The 25715-nt window shown below is 50.9% G+C and overlaps 2 protein-coding genes across 11 annotated transcripts in view; one reads left to right on the top strand and one right to left on the bottom strand.

Annotated features, from left to right (window-relative positions):
* Positions 1–2536, top strand: part of VGLL4 (vestigial like family member 4) — a 151532-nt gene extending 148996 nt beyond the window's left edge. For all 6 annotated transcript variants that reach the window (XM_060023064.1, XM_060023067.1, XM_060023065.1 and 3 more), the window contains 2 exons: positions 1724–1844; positions 2208–2536. In XM_060023064.1, coding sequence (XP_059879047.1) covers positions 1724–1844; positions 2208–2479 — 393 coding nt within the window. In that variant the 3' untranslated portion in view covers positions 2480–2536. The remainder of the gene's footprint in view (positions 1–1723; positions 1845–2207) is intronic.
* Positions 2537–6047: 3511 nt separating this feature from the next.
* Positions 6048–25715, bottom strand: part of ATG7 (autophagy related 7) — a 243864-nt gene continuing 224196 nt past the window's right edge. For all 5 annotated transcript variants that reach the window (XM_060023057.1, XM_060023061.1, XM_060023060.1 and 2 more), the window contains one exon: positions 6048–6320. In XM_060023057.1, the coding sequence (XP_059879040.1) occupies positions 6288–6320 (33 nt within the window). In that variant the 3' untranslated portion in view covers positions 6048–6287. The remainder of the gene's footprint in view (positions 6321–25715) is intronic.

Here is a 25715-nt window from a genome sequence, read left to right as displayed (position 1 = left end):
GGGCTGCACACTGCAGGCTGTCCTTCAGGTGCGGCATGACCAGCACCTGCAGGGCAGGACTCCTGGACGTGACCACGGGCCAGGCCCTCACATCCATCTCAGGCGATGCTCCACGCCCCTCAGGTACGAGTCTTCCCGTTTCATACTCAAAGAAATGGAAGCTTAGAGGGCTGAAGGTCCTGCCTACTGACTAGAGCTGGTTCACCCAGGTCCACCCGGCCTCAAAGCCATGTTCTCTCCTGTCTGCCATTGTCGTCCACACGGGGCGGTGTCACACCAACTCTCCTGGTGGCTCCATCCCATTGCTCACACGTGGAATTAATAAAGCCCCAGATTCTTGGTTCACGTGCTGCCGCTAAGCTGCATCTTCTTCCATCCTGGATGTGTGGAATTTCTTGTTAGACCCAAGCACATCCCCGCTCACCGGTGTGGGTACAGATCTTCATCACAGACGTGTTCTTATCATTCGTGTTCACTTCCCATCGCAGGAAGGTTTGATGTGCAGACTTCACGGTGGCTACTGATCCACCTCTTTACGGGAAAGGCCGGGGGTGGACAAGGCCCGATTCCCTTGTTGACACTGCCTTTGGGGTGACCCTTCAGCTAGGTCCTGCTAGCTGTCTTGTCGTCCGGGTTTTCAGGAGTTAAGTTTCCTGGCTGGAACCTAAGGGCGCTCAGTTGGTTCACAGATGTTTTCTGTCCGGGTCTGGGGATGCAGACACTCGCTGGTCCCTGCTCTGAAGTGTGTGTGGTCGGGGAGGCAGGTGCCTCTGGAAGGGCTGGTATACTGGCTGAATGTGGGGCGGGCAGGGGGAGGGTCATGCTTCACAGAGATGATATTTGAACAGGGTTTTAAAGGACGAGCGGAGTTTGCCAGGCAGACTCTGCGGTGGTTTCGGGGAAGGAGGGCGAGCGTGGGCAGGCGCATGGGGTGAGGGTGCTTTGTGTGTAACTCAGGCACTTGGATAGATTACTGCGTTTCTGTCTCCATCGTGACTTGCATGGTTGTAACAGAAACCGACTTGAGCTGGCTTGGCTTGAGAAAAACCAGGAGTATATTAGAAGGGTCCTGGGATGGCCCAGAGAAGCCGGGGGTTGGGGGGAGGGTTCCGAGGATACACTCTGAGAAGGGCAGGGCCAGGCGCTCTCCGGACCGTGACGGTAGGAGCCGTGGTCCCTTTACAGCCCCGACTCGGCGATGGTCTCATTTCAGATCCGAGAGTTGGGACAGGCCAGCTCCCAACAGCCAAGCCTCTGTCCCACGTCCCTCACCGATCCACACTGCCACTGCCTCACACTGAGGGTCACTGCTCAGACAAGGGAGAGCTTGGGAGGGGGCCGAGCGCACACCCCCCAAGACTCTAGTTCACGGTGGGTTCGGGTCGTTGAGCGGTGTGGCCCCCGACGTGAAGCAGGAGGCGGCACCTGGGCTTGACTGGATCTGCTGTTGGGCCGGCAGGGCTCCAGGAGGGGCTCCCGCAGAGCGTGGGTACTGGTGAGGCCCCGCGCCGAGGCACCACTCCAACACCGAGGCTGCCGGCACTTGGTTCTCCAGGCGGGACGGGTGCCCGGCGTGGGGACTGAGGGGCGCCGGGGTGGCCGCCCGGCCTCGGACCTGGGCGGGGATATGAGGATGGGGTCGCCACTTGGGGCGGGGGAGCAGAACCGCTGCTGCCGCCTGTGTGCCCGCGCCCGCACTGACGCCAGCCCCCTCCTTCCGCAGAACCGGCCCTCGGTGATCACGTGCGCCTCCGCCAGCGCCCGGAACTGCAACCTCTCCCACTGCCCCATCGCGCACAGCGGCTGCGCGGCCGGCCCGGCCAGCTACCGGAGGGCCCCGAGCTGTAAGTGCCCCGCTCAGACCACTGCAGGGGACTGAGGGCTCCTTCTGTGTCCTCTTGGTCCCAGGAGCGGCTGGCTTCTGGGCCCCTTTCTGAGGGAGGTCGACACCCTGTTCTTTTGAGCCCCGGTGCAGTGGCCTTGTGCTTGGCGGGGGGGGGGGGCCGGGGGAGCAGCACGTCGGCCCCGCCCTCCAGGTCCCACCTCTAGCGGGGCCCGCCGGCTGCAGCACGGGGGGGTCTGAACGCGTTCACGGCCCGGCGCAGCAGGCGTGCCGCCCCGTGGCAGGCTCAAAGAGGTGACCTGTGCGGGGGGGCCCCCCCGGTGTCCCCGGGTCCCAGCCCTGACCGCTGTCCTCCCCCCCGCAGCCGCCACCACCTGCGACCCCGTGGTGGAGGAGCATTTCCGCAGGAGCCTGGGCAAGAACTACAAGGAGCCCGAGCCGGCGCCCAACTCCGTGTCCATCACGGGCTCTGTGGACGACCACTTCGCCAAAGCCCTGGGCGACACATGGCTCCAGATCAAGGCGGCCAAGGACGGCGCGTCGAGCAGCCCCGAGTCGGCCTCTCGCAGGGGCCAGCCCGCCAGCCCCTCTGCCCACATGGTCAGCCACAGCCACTCCCCGTCTGTGGCCTCCTGAAGGGAGCACCGCCCTCCAACGCCACGTCCATCTGCATGGTTTGCCTGAGCTTCGAACAGTCAGTGCTTAAAAAATGGAAAAATGAAAAAAAAAAATCGTGGGGGTAGGGGGAGGGAGGGATGGTTTATTCGCAAAAACCACGTCGTCGGGATTTCTGTTCTGTTTTGTACTTGCTTGGTATCCGTACCCGGGGCCCTCAGACGTGATAGCAGCACCTGCGCGTGGAACCTCTGTCCGCTGTCGCTCCCCAGTCCCTGCCTTGGTTACCAAAGAAGCCTCAATGCAGGTCAGCTGCCCGACAGGGCCTGGACTCCACGGCTTGCGCTTTCTTAGTCACGGGCCAGGCCACTGGTGACCCAGACGCTTTGTGCTTTTTCATTTGCTTCTCGAGACCGGGGCGTGTGCGGCTCAGCTTCCAGCCCACGTGTGTGTGTGCGCTTGTGTGTGTGCGTCTACTTGAAGAGAACAGAACTGTCGTGTCTGATTTGCACTATGGGAGGAGGACTCAAGTTGCCTGCCTGACAACTTTGTGCGAGATGATAGTAGTACTCTGAGGGCAAACTGCTGAAAAACGGAGGGTTTAAGGATGACATTTCTGACCATGGGTGTGTTTTTCTGTTGTTGTATTAATTTAGACAAAACTGCTTTGGAAGGGGAAGTCTCATGCAGGTTTATAGGTCTTTCTCTGTCTAGATTTTCAGGTGCTTGCAACTGGACTGCAGACTCTACCAATCACGGGCATTTTACCTTTTCTAAACACTGCAGTTTGTTAGACTAGAGCTGAAGTTGGAGGATTCTGTAGTGCTTTAAACGTGATGCATGTTTTAATGGATAAAAATAGCTGGTTTCTATTAATTGTATAGACAGTAAACAGAAAGCTTAATACTTACTAGCTTCTTTTCAGAATTCGTTTATTTTTGTCAGTTACAGTCCTAGATATACTTACTGCTGGTACAGTTGTACTCTAAGATTTGTGTTTGATATTCACGTTACTCCCAAGTAGCGTGGGGCCAGTCGGTCCCTGGCAGGCCCTGGACACAGGCGGGCGAGTGGCTGGTCAGCTGCAGAGCAGGACGCTCGAGTTGTGGCTGCAGGCTGACAGCATCAGTTATTTTTTGCATCCCTGTCTGCTTCTTAACGCGCTCCCAGGGCAGTTGGGACTTGTGTCTTCCAACTTCCCTCGATGCAGAAACTGCTCCCTTTGAACTCGTGGCTGAACAGCAGATTCCTGACAATCTGTGAGATGGTGTTTTGTATGCTTCCTCGTACGCTGGGGCCAAGGCAGTATACATTCCTCTGACTTTATACAGTTATTACTGCATTTATTATCGTTTGCTATAGTAATAGCTACTAACTAGAACTTAGTGAAGAAGAAAGCATGACAGACCCAGCTGTGGATGTTCGACAGCTGCTCTTCTTTCTGGTAAACGTTTCCATGCCCCTGCCCCTCCCCTGTGCTACTACCCTCCAGCCTTGCCCACCACAGGGCCCGAGCAGTCACCTGGCCAGGTGACTCGGGCATGACCGCCTCACCCGTGAGGCACCGTGGACTCACCGGAGCTCTCGAGGCTGGTTGTCAGTATGAGAAAAGTACAGGTTCGCTGGTTGGCATTGGTGAACAGGCAGGAGGATGGGCTCTTGTGGCCACAGGGTGGCTGTAGGTATTTGAAAAGGCGGAGGAAAGCCTCCCCTTTTGGCCCCCGCACATGTTTCCCTCCCACTTAACTGGGCTTCCAGGCTTCTGCATTCAGGCCCCTATATTTTCTGTAGGAAAAATCGTTGAGAACACTTTTTTTATATAGGTAACTTTAAGACCATCATTACGCTGTGCGTAAAGAATGTACAGAGAAATTTGTAGGTATTTTTTGAAGAACAATTAATTTGTTAATGATATGTAGCTATTTAATTTTTCCCTTTCCTATTGTAATCATTCATATTTTTTTGTTGTTTGGAAAAAAAAGTTGATCTTTTTTTTGTCGTAGATTTGTCTGTAAAAGTGCAGGAACACAGTTATTCTATGAGAACACTGCATCTGCCTTAATAGCCACTAGTTTGTTATTGCTACAGGCTACTGAGCGTCGCCCCAGGAAAACAACCCCACTGCCGGCGGCTCTGTGCAGAACGGGCTCCTCGCACGCCCGCGTCCACCAGCGAGGCCATCGCTTTGCGAGGGACGGTGGCACTGAGGGCCGGGTCCCTGGTGCGCTGACCTATCTGGGATAGGCAGCACCTGGGAGGGGCCTCGGGCAGGAAACCAAACGGTCACCAGGAAGGGACACTCCCAGGCCTCGGGGGGCACAGAGAGGTTCTTCACAGAGCCACGCCATCTGCAGTGTGTTCTGACCATTCTCTCCATGTTTGTAAATCTGTAATATACCATTCTCTGTGTGGCCTGTTTTTCCTGGAAGAAGAAGAAAAAAAAAGGTTTGGCAGGCCATCTTTTTTTTGTACTTAAAAGTAGCCTTAAGAACAATAATAAAGTGCTCTTAAACCACAGACTGTATGTGTGATCCTTGGGGTCCTGCAGTGACAGAGCCAGGCTGGGCGGGACCTTTGCTTGAAGCCCCAGAGAGGCTGGGGCAAGGCTCAGCAGCCCTGCCCTGCTGTACAGTGGCCTCTGATTTAAGCCCCGCACAGGCTGGAAAGCTGTAATTTTAACTCTCTAGGAGTAACGTCATTTACCTAACTTACTTACAGAAATCCAACTCTTGTACGACTCAGACTCAATTCTGACTTTGGTTCCAGGCCCAAGACAAAAAAAGATGACACCACAGAAATAAAGTGGAAATGGCCCCTCTCCTGGGTTCCATGCCCAGCTCTGAGGCTGGCACGGACGTGCTTACCCAGGAGGAGGAGGAAAATCAGCCCAAGGGGCCCACGGCAGAGCCCTCCCGCCACCCCTGATGGACACCTGGCCACAGGCTGAGGCAGACACACCACGGACTCCAGCCCACACAGAGTCGGGCCTTCCAGGCCACCACCAGGGAGGAGCCTGGGACGGAAGGCGCAGCCGCCCCTGCTTGTGGCAGGAGAGCAGGCTCTCACGTGGGGTCTGAAGCCTTCTCTGGGCCTCGGGTGTCCTGTACAGAGGCAGGAGCGGCCCCACGCAGGCAGCTTCGAGGATCTGTCCCTGGGCCCTGCCACCAGCACAAAGCAGCAGACACTTGTGTCCTCCCAAGCCCGCAGCTGAGGACAGGCCCGCAGGCGGGGGGAGCTGTGTGGGCAGCAGACTCCGTCCTCAGCGGGGGTCTGGGTTCACAGGGATAAGTGCGGTCCCTTCTGTCCCGCACGTGCCTCAGCTCTCCTGCCGCCCCCGCCTGCAGGCCACGCTGACGAGAACCCCAGCGCTCACACGTGCCCGGGGCCCCTCTGCGGGCTTTGTGGCACTGCCCCCGCGATGGCTGCGGCAAGGAGCTGACTTCTCACTTCCCTGCCTGCTCTGCATTGGGCCAGCTCCTCCCTCTCCTCATTCCACCCCATGGGGGTCACGGCCAGGAGAATCCCGGGAGCCTGACTACCAAACACGTGTGACAACAAGAAGAAAGAACTGCTCGTGGAGGGAACCAAGTCCCAGATCACTGGCAAGGCCGAAGCCAAGGTTATTATTTAGCTGAGAACTGGTGGGACCATGAATCATAAGAAACGGAGAAGCTCCCGGGCAGCAGAGGGAGGGCCCCAGTCCTTAAGGTATGGAGATGAGGGGACCACAAAGGTTGGAGAATCACCACAATCACCGGTCCTGGGGGCAGCGTCCTGCTCTGGAGACTGAGAGCCCCTCAGCGGGCCGGCAGCCAGGGTGGGGGGCGTGTCAGACGGTCTCGTCGTCGCTCATGTCCCAGATCTGCGTGGAGAACGAGAGATGTTCAGAGCGTTCGTTCACCCGGCACCACCTGTGATGCTGCCTCAAAGCCGTGCAGCTGTGGTGACAGCAAAAGGAACACGGCTGCCACCTGCAGTGCCTCAGCCCCCTTGTCACCAAGGGACTGACACCCCGTTTCCTGTATAACGAAACCACGTCTCAGAGCCCTGCGGTCACTTGCCCAAGGCCTCCCTGGTGAATGAGCCCCCGGTGGCCGAGCTGGGGGAGCTGGGATTTGGACCGGGCCGTGCGGACCCTCCCACTGCTGCAGCGTCCCTGCCCCGCCCAGCCCCCCACTCACTCCCATTTCTCTGGCGCTGACCACTGCTGCCCCCCAGAGTAAGCCCTCTGGCCACCACGGGCCCCGAGGAACGAGAGGAATGAGGGGGGCCCTGCCCGCTGGCCCCCACAGGCCCAGCTTTGTCTCTGCACCCCCAGCGTGAACCCCCGGGAGAAGGCCCAGGGCCAGCATGGAGCCCCCAGGCGCTCCTCGCACCCTGTGCGCCTGGGCCCTGAACTTACGCCTACAGACTTTCAAAATTCCTAGAATTGGTTGCAAAAGGCCACCTCAGTGCTGGCAGACCCGAGGAAAGGAACATCGTGTTTACGCGAGGCTGGCCCGGAGAGATGGGGAGTCCCAGCCAAGGTAAATATCAACACCAGCTTGGCTTTCAGTGTCGGGGATGTGGAAAATAAATACAGAGAAGGAAATTTCCTCTCTCCTGAGGACCAACTGCCTGGGGCCGAGGGCTGGTGGTGGGTGTGCCTCCCACACACACCCGCACTTTTACATGCACCCTGCTGTCCAAGGACACTGGGACGAGACCACCAAGGTCCAGACGCCCGAAGCAGCGGGGATGGTGTGGAGGGCCTGGGGCTGGGGCCCAGCAGCCTGAGGGTGGCCTGGTGGCCCTGCCCTTTTCTGGGCCAGGCTCCCCGCCCGGATCCTCCTCAGCAAGGCTTGAAACAGACCCCTGGGCCTGCCCCCTCGGGTGGGATGGGGGCTGGCGGTGGAGGAGCTGTTGCCTTTCCGACTAAGGCTGCATCGGACGCACCTCCAGTTCTAGCCATCTGAGTGGGGGAAGGGGCACCAGAGGGCTCTCTGACACAATTCATTTATTCTTTCACTCTCTCATTCAGTAAACACACGCGGGCTCTGCCGACCTGGCGCAGATGCTCCCTCCTTCACTCCTCACAACAGCCTGTGAGGAGGTGTAGATGCAAACAGGCTCAGAGAAGGAGTCAACTAGCCCAGGATCACACAGCAAGTAAGGTACAGAGCTGGGAACACGGGTGAGAGGGAAAGGGTTATGTGAGTAAAAAGGCTGCTTGGAGGAGGGGGCCAGGCCAAGATGAGGGGGGTGAGCCCGGCGGGCCACGGCCCCCTCTGTCCTCCCGCCCAGCCTCCGGGGAGGGGGGCCGCCAGCCAGGGCTGGGCAGAGTCCGTGTCAGTGAGCAACGCTCTCCTGCAAGTGGGTAGCCAGGGCTCTTCACAGGACCCTGGGGGCTTTAATGGGAAAGCAGGAGCCTCAATCCGTTCTGTCATCCATCTTATTGGCTCTCAGCTCTGGGGAGGACTCCTCAGCACCCGGCCCTACCTCTGCACACGGCAGGGCGGGGAGAGAGCTGGCTTGAGCGTGGGCAGCAGGGAGGGATCCTGGCTCTTCCCCTTGTTCCTGGCACTGCCCAGGCTGCGTAGGGGATCAAGTAAGGCACCCAAAGGGCTGATTATGATGGGACTCAGCAAAAGCGGGGTTGCGGGGAGGCAATGGATTTTACAGAACTGCTCAGGGATTTTCCAGAATGTGTTCTCTGGGCCGGAGATGGGGTTTCTCTGCTAGGGCAGCCAGTCCTTTTGCCGTTGGCTGGGCTCAGGAGGGCAGCAGCAGTCTTAAGTGTAAACCTCCAGAAACTTCAGCCTCGACAAATACTGTATGATATCACTTAACGTGTAGAATCTAAAAAAGCCAAACTCATAGAACCAGACAGTAGATGGATGGTTGCCAGGCCCTGGAGGGGATGGGGAGATGGTCACAGGGTACAGGCTTTCAGTTATAAGCAGCATAAATCCTGAGGATCTAGTGTATAGCCTACTGACTGTAGTTTATAGTACTGTATACTTTTTAAATTTGCTAAGAGGGTAGATCTTAAGTGTTCTTACCACAAATAAAAAAAGGGCTGTGAGCTGAAGGATGTGTTAATTAACTTGACTGTGGACATCATTTCAAAAGTATACACATATTAAATGATCACATTGTATACCTTTAAAAAATCACATGTACAACCTAAATATATAGTTTTAATTTGTTAGCCATTCCTCAATAAAGTTGGGGGCAGGGGAGAAACTTAAGCCTCAGCTCCTGATAGACCGTGGAGTCCCAGGTTAGTCTGTTCCCTGCTAGGTCCTCAGCCTTCTGCCCACCACCTGGGGAAGACGGGGGGAAGACGGGGCCATGTCCTCTTAATGAATAAAGGTTGTAATAAACTGGCAAAGATTTTAAAAATGTTAACACTCAGTGCTGGCAAGGGTATGGTGAAACACTTCCAGGAGGAGTATAAATTGGTACCATATTTTTTTTAAAAGAAGAGATTTGGCAATATGTAACGCAAAGCTTTAAAAATGTCTGTACCCTAAGGAAGAGATAAATGATCTCTTTTGCAGATGATATGCAAGTATACCTAGAAAACCCAAGAAAATAAATGCTAAGATGAATACAGATAATAACGAGTATTCAGTAAGATAGCAAGATATGAAATTAATGACACAAAATTATAGCCTTCCTGTTGTATACAAACAACATCCAGTTAGAAAACATAACGAAAGAGAAGAACCCATTGTAAGAGCAATGAAAAAGATAAATTACTAGGGAGTAAACCTAACATGAAATGCACAACATCTTTAGGGAGAAAATCCTTCAAAACAGTCCTGTAACAGTCCTCACAAACACTGTATGAAAAGTAAACTGGGATAAATGGGGATACACCCTGTGTTTTTTGCATGGGACAATTCAACATCAATAAAGATGTCAACTTTCCCAAGTAAACATATAAATTTAACACAATCTCAGTTTTTAAAAAATCAAGTATCTTTCCTGGAGCTAGACAAGCTGGTTTTAAAGTTTATGTGGAAAAGGAAATAAGCAAGACTATCTAAGAAAACCTTTGAGTACGAAAAGAGCAGTGAGGCAGTTCCCCTACTCTGTGTTTAAACAAGTCATAAAGCCTGTAATTTACAGGGTTGTGTCAGCAGGAGCACAGACAAATGGGCCAGTGGAACCAAATGAGTCGAGAAACAGAACAGAACAGAATGTCCAAATACACATGGAAATTTAGTATCTTATTAATAATAAAGGTCTGAGGAATGCGATCTCAAATCATTAGAAAAATATGAGCTTTTAAATAAACGACATAGGGACAACTGGAGAGTCATCTGCAAAAAGATAAAATTGATTCCATGCCTCACTGTATATCAGAATCAAGGCCAAATGGAGCAGAGATGTAAGTGTAAAAAAATGAAACCATTCAAATACTGGACGCAAACGTGGGTGAATTTCTTTATAACTTGGGAGTGGGGAGCCGATGATCCAAAATCTATAAACAATAAAAACAGATACAGTGGATGATGTAAAGACACACGTGAGGAATTTTGCACGGATAAAACACTGTAAGCAACGTTGAAAAGACAAATGACACACTGGGTGAAAATATCACCACACACCATGAAGGGCTCATCCCCCTAACATATAAATAGCTCTTAAAATCAAGAAGAAAAAGACCAATAAACTGATTAAAAAAAAAAAACCAAACAGGCCAAAGACATGGGCACTTCACAGAAAAAGATAAGCAAATAGCTTTTATACGTAAGAAAAGGTGTTCAACCTTACGTGAAAGAAAAGAAATGCTAAAATTTCTTAGGACACAAAATTCAAAATTTCTGGTCTCTGAAAGACACCACTATGAAAATGAAAAGGCAAACGACAGAGCCACACTGTACATAAAGAGGACTCAGATCCAGAATATACAAAGAACTCTTCCGGCTCGATGATAAAGAGACAAATAACCTGAGTTTTTAAAAGTGAGCAAAAGGTTTGAACACATATTTCACAGAAGAGGAAATACAATGCTAATAAGAACCTGAGAAGATGCTCAGCATCCTTAGTCTTCAGGGAAATGCAAACCCAAACCACAGAGAGAGAGATGGCCAAAGAGCACATGAGAAGATGCTCAATAGCACTATTAGAGAAATGCAAATCCAAACTACAATGACACACCACCTCACACTGGTCAGAATGGCCATCATCAAAAAATCTACAAGCAGGGCTTCCCTGGTGGCACGGTGGTTAAGAATCTGCCTGCCAATGCAGGGGACACGGGTTCAAGCCCTCCCCGGGAAGATCACATATGCCACGGAGCAACTAAGCCCATGCGCCACAACTACTTAGCCTGCGCTCTAGAGCTGACACTCTAGAGCCTGCGAGCCACAACTACTGAAGCCCACAAGCTTAGAGCCCGTGCTCCGCAACAAGAGAAGCCACCGCAATGAGAAGCCCGCACACCGCAACAAAGAGTAGCCCTCACTCGCCGCAACTAGAGAAAGCCCACACACAGCAACGAAGACCCAACTCAGCAATAAATAAATAAAATAAGTTTTAAAAAATCTACAAACAGTAAATGCTGGAGAGGGCATGGAGAAAAGGGAACCCTCCTACACTGTTGGTAGGAATGTAAATTGGTAGCGCCACTATGGAGAAGAGTACAGAGATTCCTTAAAAAACTAAATATAGAAGTACCATATGATCCAGCAATCTCACTCCTGGACATATATCCGTAGAAAAGCATAATACATGCACCCCAATGTTCATTGCAGCACTGTTTACAGGAGCCAAGACATGGAAGCAACCAACATGTCCATCAGCAGAGGAGTGGATAAAGATGTGGTACATATATACAATGGAATATTACTCAGCCATAAAAAAACAAAATAATGCCATCTGCAGCAACATGGATGGACCTAGAGATTGTCATACTGAGTGAAATCCGTCAGACAGAGAAAAATAAATATATCACTTACATGTGGAATCTAAAAAAGGGTACAAATAAACTTATGTGCAAAACAGATGTAGAGTCACGGATGTAGAAAACAAACTTATGGTACCAGAGGATGGGGGGGAGGGATAAATTGGGAGACTGGGATTGACATATACACAATACTATACATAAAACAGATAACTAATAAGGACCTACTGTATAACACAGGGAACTCTACTCAATACCCTGTAATGAAGAAAAGAATCTAAAAAAGATTGGATATATGTATAGCTGATTCTCTTTGCTGTATACCTGAAACTAACACAACATTGTAAATCAACTATACTGCAATAAAAATTTTAAATTAAAAAAAAAAAAACACAAAGAGACAGCATATCTTACCTTCTAGAATGGCCAAAATGAAAAATTGTGGCTGGCAGCACCAAAGGCCTGCGAGAATGTGGAGCAGCAGGGACTCACCGGCTGCTGCTCGTCGGAATGGAAACGGCACAGTCCGTGAGGAGAAAGCCTGGCGACTTAAGAGTCCACATACACATCACATGCGCCCCAGCGACTCCACTCCCATTTACCCCAAGGAATGCAAACACGGGTCTGCAAAAAGACTGTGCAAGAATGCTCATGGCATCTTTAGTCCTAATAGGCACAGACTAAGCTCAATCCGAATGTCCATCAACAGGCAAACAGTGACATCCATCCAGCGGACACTGCTCCCCATCAAAGGAACCAGCCACCAAGGCACACAGCAATGTGTATACATCTCAGAATCTCTATGCTGAGTCACGGGAGTCTGACACAAGTCTACATAAATCCATTTATATGAAATTCTGGAAAGGGCAAGACTAACCTATGGTGACAGAAAGTAGATCATTTGCCACACTCACCAAACTATACACTTTACATGCGTGTGTTTTATTATATGTAAATTGTACTTTAATAAAGTTGACATTTTTTAAAAAGCTACACAGAACATTTTTCACCTCTCAGATTGGCAAAACCCCAATACAAGTGCTGTGGGAAATAGAATACAAGTGCTTGGGAAACAGCACTCTCCTGTAACACTGCTAGGACAGAAGTGGTGTGACCCACAGATGAAAATGTGGCAACATCCAGCAGGACTGTTGAGGTGTCAACTCCTGACCCAACAAGCTCACTCTTCATAAAATTTGCAAAAATAAACAGGAAAGATAAGCCAGAAATTAAAGTAAATGGCTACCTACGGGGTGGGTGGAATGGGCGTGAGGCTACTCTGAGCGTACCTTTTCACTTTAGAATCAAGAGACTGTTTTGTGTATTTGAAAAACTAAAAAAACCAAAAGCACAGCAACAAAACCAAAATAGATAAATTGGTCTTAATCAAAATAAAAATCTTTTGTGCATCAAAGGACACTATAAAGAAAAGGGAAAGACAACGCAGAGTGAGAGAAACATATCTGATAAGGAACCTGTATCTAGACCATTGACAACTCAATAATAAAAAGACAACCCAGTTTTTTACAATGGGCAAAGAAGCTGAATAGACATTTCTCAAAAAAGACAGATAACTGGTTGAGAAGCACATAAAAGACACTTGCTCATCATTAGGCATCAGGAGAATGCAAATCAAAACCACAAGGAGATAACACTCTGCACCCATTAGGATGGCTTTAATCGGAAAGTCAGTAACAAGTGTTGGTGAAGATCTGGAGAAACTGGAACCCTCATACGTTGCTACTGGAAGTGTAAAGTGGTGCAGCCACTCTGGAAAGCAGTCTGGCAGTTCATCAAACAGTTAAACAGAGAGTTGCCAAATGGCCCAGAAATTCCACTCCTGGGTGTATACCCAAGAGAAATGAAAACCCATGTCCACATAAAAACTTGTACACGAATGTTCATAGCACTATTCATAACAGTGAAAAAGTGGAAACAACCCAATTGCCCACCAAGCAATGGATGGAAAATGTGGTCTCTCCTTACAGTGGAATATTGTTTGGCCAAACACCTGCCTACACTCCGTCTTCTCAAGAGCCTGGGGACGCTGGGGTGACTGTCCCCTTTTGCCAAGTAGGCAACTCAAGTGCAGAGGAAGTTATGTAACCTGTCAAGGAGGCCAAGCTAGTAAGGGGTAGAGCAGAGGCTCCTTCCACTTTATCTCACCATTTCCTTACTGTTGAGCATAATTCCTTCCAAAAAACAGTAAAGGGCAGAAGCTGACATTCTGTTAGCCTGGCACCCAGTGAGTGGCCCCACGGCCCACACACAGCTAACCCAGGGCAGTAAAGGCCAGGGCAGCTGGCTCCCAGGGTCCCTAACCTCTGTCCTCCAACACTGTTCAGAAAGCGGAACCTAAGCTCCTGCCTCTTGGCTCGGGCTTTGGGCCCCCCGAGGAGAGGACTGGCGGTAGCCTGTGCTGGCTGGGGGGCCTGGGCAGTCTCTGACCCGGGCCCCTCATGCTCTCCCCCAGCCCCTGCCCTGCAGCCCTCAGGCCAGTGTAGGTGTGTAGTTGGCGGGGCTGGGGCCACCACTGTGCATGTGGGGAAGGGGAGCCTTCCAACCGCTGGGGCCCGTCACACGGGGTCAGGGAGCACGAGCGCTGGACCACACACCCCCAGAGGGCCTCAAGGTTTCACTTTCCACTCTCCCAATGAGACAGACGCATCTCAGAGGAGCCATTTGTCTTTCAATTTCGAACCTGTGTCCCATTTCTGGACCACACTGTGCCTGGAGCCTGCCATGAACTAAGGTTTTTCTTTTATAAACACTGTAATTATCCCGTAAATGGCATGGTTAATTTGTGTGTGTGTGTGTTAAGTGTTCATTTGTTAAACGTAAACATTTAAAATCTACCACCATTTTTGAAACCTAGTTTTAGCATTTCTTTATTTTTAAGATAAAAATTAAAATATCCCGATCTCTCTTGGGCCTCTGAGCAGCCCTGCTCCCCGTACCTCCTCAGTGGGATCCTCACAGGTACGATTCGTTCTACTGGGAAGAACCGAGAACAGAGGGGTCTGGGGGTGGCATATGCTGGGGACCAGGTGAGGACACTGGATTGGGCTTCCCCGGCAGACTTCCCAGCCAGGGCTCCGTCCACTTGGGGGGAAGAATGAAGGTCCCATCATGTTTCCAAGTGGGTAACACTATAGCCACTCATTCACTCACTCATATGTTCACTCATTCAGAAACACTTACTGGGTAGTGCGGCATTAGGTGAGAGGAGGGGAGGGGGTTCCTTCATTTCCTGCCTGTCCAGGTGGTCAGTACTTTCCTTAAAATTATGGGAAACAGTGGCGGGCCGGGGTCTGGTGGTCAGTGAGCCCTGACTGAGCACTTCCAGGGGACCACTGGGACCAGAGGAGGAAGGGGACAGGAGGCACTGAGAAAAAGGCTCCAAACAGGTTCGGCCAGAGAGACACATGCCCACAGGAGGGCCGGGCCAGGCAGGGTTGCTTGGGACAGAGGACCCAATCATGGCCGAGGCCCAGGGAGACAGCAGGGCTTGCCGGGCTCCCCCGGCCAGTGGACTGTGGGCCTGTGCTTGGTCCCCAACATTCTAGGTCAGAGTCATGGACAAGGAGGGGAGGGGAGGAGGTGGCCTGGCAGGAGGAGCAGAGCGCAGGCTGCAGGCCAGCCTCCAGGCAATACCCCTCCCTGACCCCGGGCATCCCCACAGCGTCCACTTTGTCCCCCTGGGTGGAGACACAGGGCTGGGATCCCAAGGAGGAAGGCAGGGCTGCTTCCAGGGTCACTCTTCCACCCTAGGTGCCCGCCGGAGAACAGGGCCTCCTGTCCACAGGCATCATTGGCCCCTGGGGGCTCTTTCGGGTCTCCACAGACTCTGGTGCTGTCTACACAGGAAGAGTGCAATCCTGCTCGTTTCCGGGCCACTGGGCTCCACACCTCTGCGAGCTCACCTCCCACGACCCTCCCTCCAGCTCACCAGATTCTAGCTGCCCCGGCTCTCGAGCTCTTCCCTTGCTCTGGGCAAGGGAGACCCCTCCCCTCGATTCTGCGCTGCAGGGCTGGCTCCTGCTCCGGGCGCCTCAGACAAACAGCCCGTTTGGTTCCTGCCGACTCCTCCCCTCCCATCATTCGTCATCGTGTTTTAGTTTGTGCATCTGCCTGACTCCCCAGAGGACAGCGAGCCGCCCGAGGGTGGGCCCCCAGCCCTGGTGCAGAGCCTGGCCCGATACGTGGCTTTTGAATGAACAGTGATTCGGAACCATCTGCCCTGGGTGCGATTCCACAGTGGAAAAAAGAAAGGGGAATTCTGGGTGTGAACATGATACCCAAGAATCAAGCAGTAAAGAAGGGGTCCCTCAGTCCACCTCCTTGCTGGGGATCCTGGCAGGTCAAGCCTTTGGCCTCCACGCCCACAGGACGATGGGGCAGGGCTGTGGGCATCTCCTGCCGGGTAGGCGGGCGGTAGAGCCAACTTTCCAGGGAGGCCTTGACTCCAGACCACTGACGCCCTGTTCTCCTCCCTGGGCCCCGCCCCGCATCGAGCCACACACCAGGCTCCGGGAGTGCAGAGTGGTGGGCAGTTCTTGCTTCTGGACTCCCAGAGGCGGGATTGGTGCTCGCTGGTGACTGTGTGTGCAGCAGCCGTGGGGCTGTCCAATGGCGCCTCTTGGGCTAACCTGTCTGCCCCGGGGCTGTTCGTGTCACATCCGGGGAGGGTAGCAGGAAGGGGCCCCTGGGTGAGGGCCCAGGTTCTGAGCCCACTCCCAGATTTCCACCTGGAGCTCCAGTCACACCACGGGAATAACCCTGCCCTTTCACCATAAGTCCAGAATCTAAGAGCACAGAGCACATGCCCCAGCGTCCCTGGAGGCACCATGTGATCTGAAAGCTTCAAGATCCTTCTGCCCCTCAGACAAGGGTGACTGAAGGGAACTGCCTAGGCTGCCTGGTGTGAGCAGATGACAGCTGTCAGGGACAGACAAGAGGGAAGAGAGAGGGTACAGCATCTGTGCGAGGAAGCCGGGGCAGATGATGAGGGCTCCCAGGGGACTTCCAGGGGCCCTTGCTCACACTCCATCCACCTGCCTTTCACCCTCCTTCAGTGGAGATGAAGCAATAGCCCCGTGTACCATCCTCAGGGGTCTGCAGGCCCCTCTGATGCACCACCACTTTGGTGCCTCCCTTCTGAAAGACCCTCACCTGCCACTCCATCCTTGTGTCCCAAACACTCTCGACCTCCTCTAGCCTGGCCTCTGCTGGACGCCAGATCTGGGAGAGGAATTAAGGCCCAACCCCTCTTCTTGGGGAACCCCAGCCCCAAACTCAGCCTTCCAGAGACCAGGCAGTGGAAGGCTAGTGGAGGGGAGGGGGATGGAGACATAGCTAGAACTTGTGTGGCAGCATGGAGCTCTAGAGGCTTCTGGTGGAGACCTTCTCACCAGTCTTTCCCATTCCCCCCGGCGGCCCCCCACCGGCGCTAAATCGGGCCCTGCGTGCACTGCCTCACGGTTCCAGGAACAAGGTTAAGGTTTCACTAGAAAGAAACTGTGGTAGCCAAGAGAGCTGATAGGATGCAAATAATGATTTACAGCAAGTACCCTGGGCAGCCGATGGGGAGGGAGGAAAGGCGAAAGGCAATGCTTTCTGGTGGCTGCAGCAGTGGCAGGAGCGGGGTGTGTCCCCCCCCCCCCACCCCGTGTGGCTGCAGCCCCCGTGCACACAGGCGGCCTGCACGCCACCTTCAGGGCCTCTGCCCCCATCCTCCCTGCTCCTCCCACCCACAGAGATGCTCTGGGCTCCAAGTGACAAGAGGAGATGATCTGAAGAAGACAGCCTCATGCCTCAGAACCTAGATCCAGAGAAAAAGGCCAACACGCCAGGCCGGCGCTCAGGAATGCTGGGTGGCGCCTGGCTGGTCCTCACTTCACTGCTCCAGGCACCAAGAACTCAGCTGACATGGGATACAGGGATAGGATGCCCTGGAGGGGGTTCCAGGGGGCCACCTGGCATCTTAAAGGAGGCACAGGAGGGAAGCAGAGGAAAAGAGGCTGCTGCGAGCAGCGACCAGACTGGAGACACAGACCTCAGGTGACACCACCCGGTGACAGTCCACCCAGGCTTGTTTCCACCTTCTGGGGCTCCTTGGGCCTCAAAGCTAGGGCAGAGGGACATGGGCGGCAGGGGGAGAAGGTATAGCCCATGGGGGGCAGGGGGCTCAAGTTGCCCCCCGGGCCAGAAAAGAGAAACAGGTGGCCTCCCCACACCATGGAGGGGACTGGGCAAGAGAACGTGGCCATGCACCGGAGGGAGGACTTAGGCAGGCGTTAAACATGTTTTCAAGCAAGTTTTAATGATGTGAGAAAATGATCAGAAATCTCTGAAAGGAGAAAACTCTGTGCTCAGTCTGACCCCACTGACATACATGCTTGGTGAAAAAAAGGGCTAGGAGTAAAAAGCAAATCAGAACAATAGCCTCTGAGTGGTGGAATCGTGGGTGTGAGTATTGTTCCTTATATTAGAATTTTTTTTATAATGCTCACTTATGACTTCCATGATCAAAAAAAAGGTTGTGTAAGGAGGGGGCGGAATCCTGACGCTCCCCAGGGAGTGTGGAGGTGAGGGTGTGGCTCTGTGCACAGGGACTCAGTGCCTGTTGGTTTCTTGTGTTTTTCCCTCCCAGGAAGTGCTGAAAAGCAAAATAAGAAACCTCCCGCTAAGGGTGGGGTGGGGTGGGGTGGGGGGAATGCTGCCATTTAACCGTGAACCCCCAGTGAGATTTAAGTGGAAGACCTCAGCCGGAATTCCCAGCCCACAGTGCAGGCTGCCCATCACCTCCCGCTGTGATTAGTCTGGAAAATGGGGCTCAGGGCCCTGCTATGTATTTAGCCCCCTCCCTCCAGGCATGTCCTTAAATGAGGACCAACATCTAAGAGCTCTAAGGAGGGTTTACGGCCGGCCGAAAGACGGAGGTGTGACTGAGCTCTGCTGTGGGGCGGGCCAAGGACGGGTAGCAGTGGGTTTGGGCTCTCAATCCCTCATCTCTAAGGAGGGAGGCTCTCAAACAGCAGCAGCAGCAGCAGCAGCGACTGACAACAGGGTGTGGATTCTCCACTCAGACTGGGGAGTAGTGGGGATTCACTTTGGAGACGACACGAGGCATGAAGGAAGGGGACGTGAGGGAGAAGGGTGGCCAGGCCCCAGGCCTGCTTGCTTTCTTCCTGGCTTCGCAACACATTTTTCAAATTAGGTGGTAAGAATACAGGGCAATTTCTGTGGCACCAACATACTTTCTTTCAAGATATGATTTATACGTTTGGCCCACATTTTAAATGAAATGGTTATTGAGATAAATGGCCGTGCTGGAGGCTGCAAAATGTTTTCCATTATGTAGCTCTTCTTTTCAGTTCCTTAGAAAACTTTCTGATAAGGGCCCCATAAAAAGGCGGACACTTTGGCATTTTTGTTCTCTACCTCAAAGCGCTATGGGGGTCAACACTGGAGAGGGGGAGATGGAAGAGAGGAAAGCGTGAGAGCTCAGAGCTCCAGCGTGAAGTAAATGCAGCATCTAAACAGACTCAGAGCAGCCTTGACTTGGTACCAAGAGAGAACTCTGAAACTTTAAATATGCAAATGCAGGTGCCCTAGGCTATCTGCAGAGGGCCAAGATTCACCCCCCCCCCCACAACCCGCAGACTTTCTCCTGAGGGCCCAGCCTCTGGGCCTGACCACCAGAGACCTCGAGATGAGGCAGAAGCTGTCCCCTGGACTTTGTACCAAGCTACAGGAACCCGAGAGTGCAGTACCGACATAAGGGTGGAAAAAAATAGAGAGTGAGAAACAGACCCACACATATATGGGTCGAATGACTTTCAACAAAGGTGCCGAGGTAACTTAAGGGGAAAGGAGAGTTGTTTCAATACATGGTGCTTGAACGATTAGATATCCACATGGAGAAAAATGAACCTTGACCTTTATCTCAAATCATACGTAGAAATTAATTTGAAACGAATCATGGACATATATATGTAAAAGCAGAAAGCATAAAACTACTTCTAGAAAAGAACATTAAAAAAATAATGAGACTTAGACGTAGGCAAAGGATTCTTAGAATACCAAAAGTATGAACCATAAAAAATTAATAAACTGGATTTCATCAAAATTCAATGCTTTTTGAAAGACAACATTAAGAAAATGAAAAGGCAAGCCAAAGATATTGAGAAAATACAGGCAATGCATATACCTGACAAAGGACCTATGTCCAGAAAATATAAAGAACTCTTACAATTCAATAAGAAGATAAATAACCGATTGGAAACATGGGCAAAAGATCTGAAAGAAATGTCACAAAAGAAGATATACGGACAGCAAATAAGTACATGAAAACATGTTCAACATCCACTATCATTAGAATACAGAAATAAAAACCATATACCCACTCAAATGGCCAAAATTAAAAAGACTGCCAGCTCTAAGTGTTGACCAAGATGCAGAACAACCAGAACTCTCATACACTGCTGATGGGAAGAGATGGTACAGAGCAGACACTTTGATAAACAGTTTGACAGCTTCTTAAAAATTAAATATACACTTATATGATAACCCAGCAATTCCAGTCCTAGGTAATCACTCAGAGAAATGGAAACAAATGTCCACATGAAGACTTGTTTAACAAGCACACACTGGAGCTTTATTTTCAATAGTCCCAAACTGGAAACAAATACTCATCAATAGATGAGTGAATAAACAATTATGATATAAAATGGGATACTATTCAGCAATACAAAAGGACAAACTACTGACCCATGCAACAAAATGGATAAATCTCAAAAATTTACTGAACAAAAGAAGCCACACAAAAGAGTATTCAATATATGATTCCAAAAAACAATCCTAAAATCTGTATGGAACCCCAGAAGGCCCCAAATAGCCAAAGCAATCTTGAGAAAGAAGAACAAAGCTGGAGTCCTCATACTTCCTGATTTCACACTACACTACAAACTACAGTAATCAAACCAGTATGGTACTGGCATAAAAACAGACACACAGACCAACGGAACAGAACAGAGAGCTATTATTTGGCAAGGGAGCCAATAACACTCTATGGGAAAAGGAGAGTCTCTTCAATAAATGGTGTTACGAAAACTGGATAACCACATGCAGAAAAATGAGATTGGATCCCTATCTTATACCGCTCACAAAAATTAACTCAAAACGGATTAAAAACTTAAACATAAGATCGGATACTAAAAACCTGATATGGAAGAAGCTCCTTGACATTGGTCTTGGCAATGATTCTTTTTATATGACACCAAAAGCGCAAGCAACAAAAGCAAAAATCAACAAGTGGGACGTCAAACTACAACATTTCTGCCCAGCTAAAAACCGTGAAGGAAAAAGGCCATCTACAGAATGCAAGAAAATAGTTGCAAATCATGTATGAGATAAGGGGTTAATATCCAAAATATATAAAGAACTCATACAACTCAGTAACGACCATCACCACAACAAAACCAAACAATCAACCAAACAATCTGATTAAAAACTGGGCAGAGGAACTAAACAGACATTTGTCCAAAGACATCCAGATGGCCAACAGGTACATGAAAAGATGCTTAACATCACTAATCATCAGGGAAATGCAGATCAAAACCACAGTGAGATATCACCTCACACCTGTTAGAATGGCTATCATCAAAAAGACAAGTAACAAATGTTGGTGAGGATGTGGAAAAAAAGAGAATCCTTGTGCACTAGTTGATGGGAATGCAAGTTGGTTCGGTCACTATGGAAACAGTATAGTGGTTCCTCAAAAAAATTTAAGAAGAGTACTTTATGATCCAGAAATTCCAATCCTGGGTATCTATCCAAAGGAAATGAAAACAGGGTATCAAAAAGATACATGCAGTCCTGTGTTTACTGCAGCATTATTCACAACAGCCAAGATATGAAAACAACGTGTCTATCAACAGATGAACACGTAAAGAAGATATGCTGTATATATACTATTCAGCCATGAGAAAGAAGGAAATACTGCCATCTTCAACAACAAGGATGAACCCTGAGGGCATTATGCTAAGTGAGATAAGACACACAGAGAAAGACAAATACTGGATGATATCACATATGTGGACTCTAAAAAAGCCGAACTTGTTAAAACAGAGAATGGAATGATGGTTACCAGAGGCCGAGGGGCTGGAGAATTGGAGGGTACAAATTTGGAACTAGTAGATAAATAAGTCCTGAAGAGCTAGCTCACAGCACAGTGATTATACAAAATGATACTGTATCATAAACTTCAAAGCTGCTAAGAGAATAGGTCATAATTGGTCTCAACACAAAGAAATGACAATTATGGGACATGATGGGGGGCGGTTAGCTAACACTGACATTGCAAAAATAAATGTATCAAATCAACAGGCTGTATACCTCAAACTTACACAATGTTTTATGTCAATTACATCTCAGTAAAAATAAATTTAAAAAATAAAAAAATATGTTGCATTTATATGAAACCCTAGAAAATACAGATGGAATCTGTAATGGCAGAAAACAGACCCTTGATTGTCTGGGGCTGGCTGGTGCAGGATCTGAGTGTGAAGGGCCCCAGGGAAATCTTTACCTTTTGGGGTGATAGACATTGTCCATATTTTGATTGTGGTAGTAGTTACACAGGTGTGTAAGTTTCTCAAAAATCATAGAAAGGTACACCTTTACATATATTTTACTGTATGTAAATTACACCTCAATAAATGTGATTTTTAAAATTCAGCAAAAAAAAAGCTAAAAGGTGTGTGTGTGGGTTCACAGAATATAAATACATATTTATAATAATTGCCAAAACATATAATAAGAGGAATACTGTGACTTTTCCAAAACGGGCAAGAAGGCAGAGGGTGGGCAGTCCCCAAGGGGGGCCCCCTCCCACCCTTTCAGCACCCAGACTGTTTCCCAACCGTTTTACTCTGAGTGTAATTTTCCAACCACTGAGCAGAACAGAATCATTACGGTCTAGCATCCTTGCTTCCTCAGCTAGATGGCAGGCCTTCTCTTACCCTGGGTAGGATTTCCCCTTTAGTCACCAATCAACACCCCATGGTTTAGCCGAGGGGTAACAAGCTCTGCCTCTGAAACCAGACTTCCTGGACTGCATCCCTGCTCTGCCACTTAACTAGCTGGGTGACCTTGGGCTATTTACCTGTTCTCTCTGTTCCTCTGTTTTCTCATCTGAAAAACGAAGACAAAAACAGCATATCCCTCATAATGCTGTCGTGACAAAGGATTTAAAGTGCTCAGAATAGTACCCGACACTGGGTACACAGGAGTTGCTGTTATTTGCTTGAAATGATTGAGAACACAACTTAACCTGGAAAAAAAAAAATCCCTGTTGCCATCATGAACATTTTTTGGTAAGCTCTTACAAGTTGTGGGTAACTGATCTCACAGAAGAGCCTAATTAAAGCTTTTCATGCTGAAAATACCACAAACCTGTTTCCTCCTGTCTGTGATGTCATTCCTTCACCTGCTCAGTCACAAGAATCATCCAGGGCCAATTCTGTGTCATATTCAAATATGACCCTCTTTAATCTCTACCACACCATGGTATCTTTACAGATAAAAAGCTGATGGCTCAGAGGGCAGATGACTCAGCCAGGGTCACACATCTAGACAACAGCAGAGCCCAGATTCAAACCCAGGTCTCTCTGCTTCCATGCCCCATGCTCTCTCGCCACTGTGGCTTCTGGCAATAAGTCACTGTGAGGCTCCTAGGGAGTATCTTGCCGGGAGAACTATCCTCTGAAGGGTAACTGTACGACAGAGTCTGTGCTCGCCTCAGAAAGGCCTTCTTGGGACTTCCCTGGTGGCACGGTGGTTAAGAATCCGCCTGCCAATGCAGGGCACATGGGTTCGAGCCCTGGTCCGGGAAGATCCCACATGCTGCGGAGCAGCTAAGCCCATGTGCAACAACTACTGAGCCTGTGTTCTAGAGCCCACGAGCCACAACTACTGAGCCCACATGCAACTACTGAAGCCTGTGCCTAGAGCCCGTGCTCTGCAACAAGAGAAGCTGCCGCAGTGAGAAGCCCACACACCGCAACAGAGTAGCCCCTGCTCGCCGCAACTAGAGAAAGCCCACGTGCAGCAACGAAGACCCAACACAGCTAAAAATTAAAAAAAAAAAAAAAGAAAGAAAGAAAAGAAAAGAAAAGAAAGGCCTTCCTGAAGTAGCTAACTGGTCACGCAGAGAGGGCAGGATCACTGGGCCTGTCCTCTGGGCTCTCAGCTGTCACTCATCCCAATAGAGCCCCCACGCTCTATATGTCACCGGGGCTAGATACGCCACAGACCTTCTGTCAGGTTCCCGTGATGCCCCGCATGGTCAGTCAACCCTGGGCTCCAGGTTCCTCCTAGTGGGGTGGATAATAGAGGCCACCTGAGGTCACACACACCCTTCCCAGGCCGCCGCCCTGTCACGGCTACAGCTCAGCTCGGCGGTGCTGGATAGGAAGGGAGCGAGGTGCTCCCAGGTACAGATCTGGGCTCTCCCACTGAACAGCTCCGTGATCTCAGGCAAGGTTACTTCATCTGTCTGAGACTTAGTTTCCACCACCACCCTCACAAAGGTTGTCATGGGTAAATAAAATACGAACGGAAAGCACTCACCCAGAACCTGGCATCAGGCAGGCCCTTAAGAAATGTTAAATGAATCTGAGTCCAACTGCGCTGAGGCCACAGCAACACAAACCCTCTTGGCTACTGGCTGAGGACTTCATAATGGACACTTGTTTTACGTAACATCTCCCTCATTGCTACATTCAGACCCTTGAGGGAGAATGGTGCCTGAGACTGAGAGATCAGGAAGAAAAACGATACTCTTTATGGAGTATCCAGCCAGCCAGCCACTTATCCATTCAACAAACAGGGAACACCCACTGCATCCCAGGCCCGATGCTAGGCTCTGGGTGTGCAGCAGTGACCGGGGCACATACGGCCCCCACTCTCAGGAGGCCTCTGATTGTGTGAAGCTCACGTTCTAGTGGGGGCGACAAGAGACTAACACACAACCAGAACTAAGAAAATAGCTCCAAGACATCTAAGTACCATGAAGGAGAGTAAACACGGAGTGTGAGGTGGAGTAACAGAGGAGCATTTGCTTTAGACAGGGATTTTCTGTAAGCCCTCTTGAAGGCAACATTTAAGCTGAGATCTGAAAATGGGAAGGAGCCAGCCCATCAAAGAGCAGAGGGAGGGTGGCTCTTGGTGGAGGGACCGGCAGGCGCAGAGATCTAAAGGCAGGAACGGGCGCCTGTGCTCCAGGGACTGACGGCAGAGGATGTGGCTGCGGTGGGAAAGCTCGGGGCAGAGGGTCTGCGACGAGAGGGTCCATGGTGAGGAGTCTGGGTTTATTCTAAGCCACTGAACTTAAGCAGGAAGCAACACGATCACCGACGGTGCCAGGAGAACCAGAGAGCAGTGTGCATATCTGAAGTCTGTCCTGGAGGGAGAACCAGCAGGCTGAGCATAAATAGCTAGGATCGGAGTCCTTAAATGTCAGAGCTGGAAATCATCTTACACACATCAAGTCCCCCCACCCACTGTTACAGAAGGGGAAACCGAGGCCCAGAGAGGGGACACGGCCTAAGCAAGGTCATAGGCGGAGCTGGGCGTGGAACCCTAGACACCAGGGTGGTCCTCGGCTGCCCTGTCCCGGGTCAGAGCCACAGGCTTGGTCCACGCCCACGGAAGGAGAGGTGAGAGGGTCCACTCTCCCCGGAGGCCCCCCACCGGGTGTGCTCACACAAACGTTTACTCTGAAAACAAGGGCAGTGACCTCCGCGGAACACAAACATCCTCCCTAGGTGCGCGTGAAACTCTGCACCTCTTGCGAAGTGGAGGTTTTGGCTTTCTTCCTCTGCAGTCCCGGTAAAGGTCCTGGGAAGGCACAGACCCATCCTGAAGTCCAGGCTCCGTGGCCAGGACAAAACTCCAAGCGTCAGTGGTGATGGTCACTGTTGCTGGAGCAGGGTGCGGGCAAGGTGGGGCCCGCCCCCGGCCCTGCTGTCTCCAGGCCACCGGCTGCACGTTTCCCAGAGGGTTTATGGGAGCTGGCTGCGCTCACTAATGGCAATCCATAAGGACATTCCTCTTGCTCCCTAGCTTGTCTCTGATGAGCTACTTCCCAACTCACCAGAAGGCCCTCAGGTCCCCTCCAGCCTGCTCACCTGGGTCCTGGGGACAGTCCTTCCAAACTCCCACTACCCAGGCACCGGCCCTGAGAGGCCCAGAGAAGCCAGGGCCTGGCTGACCTGCTCATGGAGGGGGTCTCATCCCCAGCCGGCCAGTGTGGGCAGCAGGCTTGGGCGGGGGTGGGGGTTTGGGGGCTCTGCCCCT

This window comes from Delphinus delphis, chromosome 10, assembly GCF_949987515.2.
Source record: "Delphinus delphis chromosome 10, mDelDel1.2, whole genome shotgun sequence".
Lineage (NCBI taxonomy): Eukaryota > Metazoa > Chordata > Mammalia > Artiodactyla > Delphinidae > Delphinus > Delphinus delphis.
Note: the sequence above shows the minus strand (reverse complement) of the source record. Positions and strands in the feature narration are given on the sequence as shown.